Raw genomic sequence first — 7,887 nt, 5'->3', positions numbered from 1 at the left:
TTCCCTGGTGGATACATTTCTAAGACACATGCCTGTTACTGTTCGATAGTACCTGCCCCCTAGATCAAACATGAATCTTTTTGGCCAAGGTTTGCCACACTTGGCTCCTGCTAGCTCAGTGTTCTCACTTGAACCACAGTTACACAGACCTGCTGGAGACCTTTTCAAATAGCAGCAGTACTGACTGATAACTCTTAGATCCTGTTGTTAGGTTGTGGGGTGAAGTTGCTGTCAATAAAAAGTACCTGCCAGCAAAGCTTTCCCTAGACACTGGCACAGAGTGAATATTTCTGTTATCTTGCAGAGTTCTTGCACAAGGTGATACCTACCCATCATTCTGGGGTTGTGTAACCACTTACTTGACACCCTGCACCACTCAACATCATCACTGCCCCATTTTTCTATCATTTACCTTAGACTTGATTGTCCTTGGTTGTTGGAGGAAGACAGTGATGGCAATGAAAATGTAACTGTTCAAGATGCAGTGAGAACAGCCACACCAAAGATATATGTTGGGTATTCAGTCTTACAGGTGAAGCAAGAAGCATTTGAGTATGTCAAACAGCAAAGGAGTTTTTCCCATAAAAACTAATATTAATAGAGAGGGAATGAATGCAGGGACTAAAGAAACGGAAACAAATAAATTAGCCAGAGAGTGTATGTATGATATGCAGGAGAGTGAGAAGCAGGATTGTACCAGCTTTGTCAGCAGGAGGATATGTGGCTTTTTCTCCATTTCTTTTTTTCCAGGTAGCAAATGGTAGCTCGGCAGCATACCTGGCAGATGGTTGATTTACCACTTACCCTTTGTAAAATCTGTTGAGGCAACATTTCCTGAAACTGTTTTTCTTTAGCAGTCCTTGGTCTTTTCTGTGATAGAAAGCTGAAAACACTCCTGGGTAATAAGTCTGCAGGTCAGAGACAGACTTGCTGAATTTGTACATTCCTTTTTCATGTGCTTTGCAAAAACTTAATATATCTACTTAAAAACTTAATGCATCCCATCAGAAGGGGACAAAACTCTCTCTGCATGTCAGAACTGAATAAACAGAAGAGTAGTTTGCTTTTATGACCAAGTGGAAGATCTGGAGGGGGTCTCTGAGCTTTTCTGAACCAAATAGGAACAGAGTTCTTCCCCTGATGTCAGCAGTGCTGCCTCAGTTGGTGACTTCACTTTCCCCTGGACCTGCACTGACTCAAACAGGCACTAGTATAAATGAAACCTAGATTTACCCTGACTGCTATAACTCGCCATCCTGGACCAATATTGAACTTCTCAGATCTCTGCTGGCTACTGGTTTTCCCCATATAAAAAAGGGATCAAGTTTTAGCCTGTTATCTGTTAAGTCCAGTCTAAATGTGGTCACTTTCTTACTACAGAAGTAAGATAAGAATAAGCCTCCTAGCTTTCTTTGCAGTTGTCATGCATCTTTACTAGTCTGACATTAGATACATGTTAGTGTGGATCCATTTGTTGTATCAAATCCAAACTGAGCTCCAACTTGCTAATCAGTCACTTGGTCCTATGCTTGTTGCACCCACACTGTTCTTGGTTACCTTTATTTTAGGAGGATACGTTTGACAGTATTAATGACCTTTTTTTTTTTTTCAGAAACATTACAAAACACTGAAATGTTGTTCTGCTTTGCTGTGTGTTTAGATGGTCAGATAGGTTCCCAGAGCCTCCAACACGCATCTGTTTCACCGTGGAGGTGACAGATGTGCTAGGCTTGAACACTCACCAGCTCATTCCAGCCTGGGCTTCACCATGCTTCACACCACTACTGAATATTTTGATCCTGAGGGAGCCACCTGTTCAAGCCAAATATGCAATTAAGCTCTGGAAATGTCAACAGATACAACCACTTATTGGTGCTCTTTGAAGATCAGGAGCTAAAAATTCAGGAATGCAGATTAACCTATTTTTGTTTCTCTCTTTACATAGGTCCTCAAACGCCAAGGTTATGATGCAGCCTGTGACATCTGGAGCTTGGGGATCTTACTGTATACCATGTTGGCAGGGTGAGTGAAGACATTTTGCTAGAGCAGCAGTCCCCAGTGGGCTCAGCACTTCAGCACTGATAAAGCCAGAAAGGAGTCACAAAAGACAGCAAACTGTCTGGCTTCCTTCAAGAAATGTTCTCAGTTCTATAAGACAAGAAAATAGATCCCAAGACCTAGAATTAGATTAAGGTTGTCCAGAATGCATAAATATCTTCAACACTTCACAAAGTTTTAGGTGGTTAACAGCCTGTGTCTGTAAGCATGCACTGAGACCTTCCAACCCTGACAGATTCTGATCTGTTTTAGCAGAGGACTTTAGAGCCCTAATGGCTCAATGGTTGGACTTGATGATCTTGGAGGTCCCTTCCAACCTAAAGGATTCTATGATTCTATGGTCTCATTCTTCCTCACCAGAGGAGAGTTACTAGGAACTGACTATTATTTGCATCCAGGATTTAATTTTCCTCCCATCATCACTATGAGCAGAGAGGCCTCAGACAGCCAGGACTAAAGCACAAGCCTGGGATCGTGTTAATGCAGGTAGTGGCAGACCTCAAGAGTTTTAGGCAGTCCTTAACTCTTAATGCATCCCTCCTAATAGTTATCGACTGGCGTAAAATTTTGTATCTCTTTGGGCTGAATTTTTGTGAAGTCTGAAATTGTTTTCTATATTAGAAACTATAGCATGAGGAATCAAGGTGGGATAGGAAGCTGTGGCCAAACCAACTGGTTAGGGATCTAAAAACAACTCTGGCAAGTTTTCAGAAGAGAAAAGACAGATGGAAGGAAAAATATAAAAGTCCCAAATACTCCCGTCTGCTAAACCTACACAGCTGTTCAACATTGCAGAGTAAAATCTGGCCTGGTAGATTTTAGTCAGCTGCAAAAATCTTATCACTTGTCACTTGATGAGAACAAAAAGTGTGCCCTCTGCATGGGACACTGATGCATGGCAACTGCATGCACGTTACTGGTCATTTCTGACTGGCTAGATCAGTAAGTGACCTATTGCAGAGCATCTGTTTTGCCCAACAGACTGGAACGTTATGGTTCACAAAGCATTGCAAAATAAATTATACAGCTTCTTTTTTCTTTTCTTTTTTTTTTTTTTTTCTCTTTCAGATCATCATTTTTCTTCTTTATTATTTTTTATCTTTTCTTGCTATTATCAAGGTACTTCTGTTGGTAATAAAACAGTTAATTAAAGAGGTAACAACCTATCATTTTTTAAAAAAAATTCATTCCTACGAAATGAGAATAGAACAAAATTTTTTTAAACAAACAAACCAGGAATCAGTCTTTTACTCTGCATAACAACTTAATATAATAACTTAATAACCACCAGACTGTATAGTTTGAGTGAAAATGAAGCACCCATGTCTGTGATCCATTCTGGAACCAAATTTCTGTTGTAATCAGTGGCAGTTAGCACCAGATCCTAGAAATCATATACTTGCAAATTACACTCTGTTTTCTTCTCTTTGTAAAAATAGGTTCACTCCTTTTGCAAATGGACCAGACGACACCCCAGAGGAGATTCTGGCCAGAATTGGCAGTGGCAAATATGCACTCACAGGAGGAAACTGGGATTCGGTATCTGATACTGCAAAGGTCAGTGAACGCTTCCTCAGATATTTTTCTTGTTCTCTGAAACAGGCTTGCACTCTGCTGTTGCAAGAAACTACAGATAGTCAGAAGGGTGAAAAACTGTGAAATAAAAGCTCATTAAATAAAAACTTGGTTCTTTATGTTTCTACCACTCCACATTAAATTGCGTGTCAGAAGTTTTGGTAGTTGATTTTATTAAACTAAAGCATAATATAGCACCATCAGCTGTGAATGTTCTTGAGACTGAGCACAGAGCTCTTTTTTGGGTGCAACTGAGCTTGTAAAAGAAGTGTAGAGTTGTCAGTGCCACAAATGTATGGTCTATATGTGAATCACATTTTCACTCCTCAAAGTTAATCAGGAGAAGGCAGTTTATAAACTAGAATCTTTAACTCCTGTACAATTCACACTTTAGGCTGCCCAGACATCACAAAGAATGGAAACCCCAGCAGACAAAATTCATCTGGTGCTGAGACCTTTGGGCATGAAGCTGTGGACTAGTCTATGAGAGAGATAGATGGGCAGGGAAGCTGGAAAGCTTCCAGTTGCCTGGCATTAATCAGAAACTTTGACAGGATTTAGAGAGTCATGCAAGAGCTCCAGTTTTAGCAACTGGTAATATCCAATGGAAGAGCATTGATATGTTGTTATTTTGCACCACAAAGTTGCAAGCACTCCTAGTAACATATTAATCTTGCTCCCAACACCTAGGAGCCACACAGTGTATTTTTTATCAGACATCCAGTTTTCAAGTTAAAATGCTCAGGTGTGGTAGAACTGATCTCATTGAATTTTAGCCACCTGAATGTTAGATTTATGTCCTAAGCTTCTCTTGTAAGCACACTTTGGAGTCAGTGAGGAGATGCCCCAGATGGCATCCTCTCTGGGTGATTTATTACCCCTATGCCCTCACCAATGATGAACACTCACTCAGTAACCTGAATACCTTCCACATCATTATCTTGAATGAATTATCAGCTGAGATGTGAATATTACACTTGAAAATTTAAAAGATCAGACTTTACACTTAAAAAATATAAAGCATAAGTGCATCCCTGTCTCCATTGGACATGCTGGTGATGGCATGCCACCTGGAAGATCTTAGTCAAACCTGAACTGCTATTAATTGTTTTTTCGCCTTTTACTGTTTTCTTCCTTTTAAATCCAGGACATTGTGTCTAAGATGCTTCATGTGGACCCTCATCAGCGCCTCACAGCAGTCCAAGTCCTAAGACATCCATGGATAGTGAACAGGGAGTATCTGTCTCAAAACCAACTCAGCAGACAGGATGTTCACCTGGTGAAGGTACATGCTGCACCCCTGCCTTGTCCTTCCTTGTAGAATGAGCTGTCTTTTGTGTAAATTTTCTGGCAAGTGATAAAGAAATCAGGAAGATTATTTGCCAGAAGCAATTTAATAGATTTAAATGTAATATGGCACTGTATTAACAGCAAAGATTTTTGACCTGTCACCTGCTTGACATTTTTAACTTCAAGCTGCATTGTAATGACCTGCTGGCATTCTGTGCACATACTGCTACCCACCACTTTGAATCAGAGATACCTCAGCTGTTGCCAGCCTCACTGTTGCTATCATTTAATGGAAATCATCCGTGCCCATCCATTTTTCCAGAGAACTGAATAGAGGGGAGGGGAGAAGCATAAAAGAGCTGAACTTCATCCCAGCATTTTCTTTTTCTCTGCTTTCCAGGGTGCAATGGCAGCCACTTACTTCGCTTTAAACCGAGCACCTCAGGCACCAAGGCTGGAGCCTGTACTGTCCTCCAATCTGGCTCAGCGGCGGGGCATGAAAAGACTTACCTCCACCAGGTTGTAGCAGTACCCCTAAAAGGCCTCTTTGACAACCCACAAGTTTATTATTTGAGAAATTCATCTTTACTTGGCTAGCAGAACTTTTTTGGACAACCTGCACACGGAATCACCAGAACTAGCAGAAGCCCAGTGTAAGGCAGAATTCTCCTTTGCTCAGTCATTTCTTTTACATTCCAGCCAGTGTCACGAGTTTAACAACTTCACAAAGATGTGCCAATTTTGCCAGTAGCTCTTGTTTCCTTACTGAGATAAAGCCAAATAAAGTAGGCGTGCTCCATCCTTCCTACCCTAGGAAATTTTGAGTCCTTAAGATGTTCCATGGGAACGCTGTTTTTGTTTTGTTTCTGAAGAAAAGCACTTTTTGCTATGAAGAATGCAGTCAGGTTTGAATTTTTCAGCTGTTGCAGCATGCATCATGATGAAGTGTCTCAGCTGGTCACCAGTAGACATCTACTGAGCTCCACTCACCCCAGGAAGGGTGAATGCTGCAGATATATGTATAACACCTTACTTGAAACAAGTGCTATACAACATGAAGGAGAGAGAATTGTTGTCGGTGGAAGTACCTTCTGATTTCAAGAAATCTTTTGCACTTTGCCTCTGTCCTCTCTGGAATGAAGCCAGCACTGCTCAAGGAGCATGTGCCACCAGCCCTGACTTATTCAGTCTCCTAGACCGGGAAACCTCTGAGAAATTCAGCCTTTTGAGGAGATTTTTTGGTCTTATAAGACTGTGGGAAAGCATTCACATAAAACAGTGCAAGTAGGAGACTGTGGATCAGGGGAGGAAAAAAGGTGTCTGGCCTCCAGCAGCAAGCCCAAGGTCTGGGAGGACAAGGTGAAGGGGAACCAAGCACAGGCAGGAAGTGGCATGGGTGACTTCAAGGACAGTAGGCAAAAAGACACATGGCAGCATGGTGGGGAGTACTGCCAAAGGGAACTAGTGTGCACGTGTTTGGGGGCAAACTGGGACTCCCTTTAAAAGCGAGGGGTGGTCCCTCTTCAGTGGCTGGTACAAAAGGGGGTCAGTGGGTGAGTTGGTGCAACCATCCTCCCAAACTGTCATGAAGTCTTCTCACCAAGACCAGCTCTGGCAGGCCACAGTGCCACTCTGGAGCAAGTGATGTGGTAGTCACCTCCTCTAGGTGGTAGCATGACCTTCCAGTCATTGCTCCCTGCCTTCCCCTGGCTGGTCACCCGAATCCACCTCCATCACCCAACATTTCCTGTCCCTGCCCAGCTGTTCTGCTCTAGCAGAGCTAAACTCCCTGTGTGCGGAGAGTACCCACTTCCGAAGAGTCCAGCTAACTCTGTTACAAGCTTTAATAATAATAAATTATGAGGAGAAATGGGAAGATGCTCTGCTTTTATATTTATATAAATATGTACAAGCTTATTTATATACATATAAAACAAAAGTTCTGTACCCCAACACCTGGATTTTCCAGGTTCAGGGAAAGAAAACTTTATTGAAACGGTCTTAGCAAAATGGACCTTTTTTTTTTTCTCATTCCTTGGATTTCAAAGAAAGTCAGCAAGGTTTGTGGTGCCAGATGTGAACTGTTTTTTTATTCTTTGTCTTACCCACCTTGGCTTATGGTGGTCACAAGGTGACCAGGATTCTTCTTTGTACTGCTTTTGTTAATTTTAATTTCCAAGTAAATTTTGTCACCTCGGATACTCTGTGGGAAAAGCTAATACGCTATGTTGGCTTTTTTTCTGTTGTGATGGGAAAAAAAGAAAAATGTGAACATGGAGCTTCATATGCTAGAGATGGTATTTTTTCCTTGCTGGGTAGTATGTGCATTTCAGTGCTAGACTGGAATTATGAGATCAGTGCCTCAGAGTGTCAAGAGAACAAGGAATTGCATTTGCTGTAGCAATATGCTGCTTAAAACTAGGTCTGTTCCAGTGTTGACTGAAATTTGTTTGTTTGCATTAGTCTACTTTTAAATTTAAATTTTTTCTTAATAACTTAAACGGATATTTAATGTTTGGGTTAATGTGCTGTGCACAGAGGACTGCTGCAAAGCAGCTCTCCTGGAAGCCCTTCTATTTTCCAGAATAAAGAAGCTGTGAAACTTCACACAGTGGCTGAACTGGCGTGGACTGATGTTGTTATAGACACAGCAGCCCTCGCTCTCCTCTGGCTAAGCTGTGCTCAGCATCAGCTTTTTGCTGCCTTTACACATTTCCTCTTGCTAGACGTTAAGTCTCATGTATTTCTGCTAGTAGCACGCTGCAGGAGGAGGCCACAGTCATGGGATATCCTGGCTGATGCAGAAATGCTCTGGCCAGGCCTTGTTTCCCTGGAAGTGACTTCTGTCCTGGAAGAAGGCAAGGTGGGCACAAGGATGCTAAGGGCAACCTGGAGGGAAGGGTGGATTTTCTGGGGTTCCAGATGATTTGTGCTGTCTATCTATGGTCAGTATAATTGTATTGT

The 7,887-nt window shown here is 41.9% G+C and overlaps 1 protein-coding gene across 1 annotated transcript in view; it reads left to right on the top strand.

Moving 5' to 3' along the window:
• Positions 1–5,735, top strand: part of RPS6KA2 (ribosomal protein S6 kinase, 90kDa, polypeptide 2) — a gene marked incomplete at its 5' end in the record, with an annotated part of 65,341 nt that extends 59,606 nt beyond the window's left edge. The window contains 4 exons of the mRNA XM_008940733.1: positions 1,946–2,022; positions 3,498–3,615; positions 4,781–4,918; positions 5,324–5,735. Coding sequence (XP_008938981.1) covers positions 1,946–2,022; positions 3,498–3,615; positions 4,781–4,918; positions 5,324–5,449 — 459 coding nt within the window. The remainder of the gene's footprint in view (positions 1–1,945; positions 2,023–3,497; positions 3,616–4,780; positions 4,919–5,323) is intronic.
• Between the last annotated feature and the right edge of the window lie 2,152 nt (positions 5,736–7,887).

This window comes from Merops nubicus, unplaced genomic scaffold (assembly GCF_000691845.1).
Source record: "Merops nubicus isolate BGI_N331 unplaced genomic scaffold, ASM69184v1 scaffold1385, whole genome shotgun sequence".
Classification (NCBI taxonomy): domain Eukaryota; kingdom Metazoa; phylum Chordata; class Aves; order Coraciiformes; family Meropidae; genus Merops; species Merops nubicus.
The sequence above is the reverse complement of the archived record's forward strand: the minus strand, read 5'-3'. Positions and strand labels throughout refer to the sequence as shown.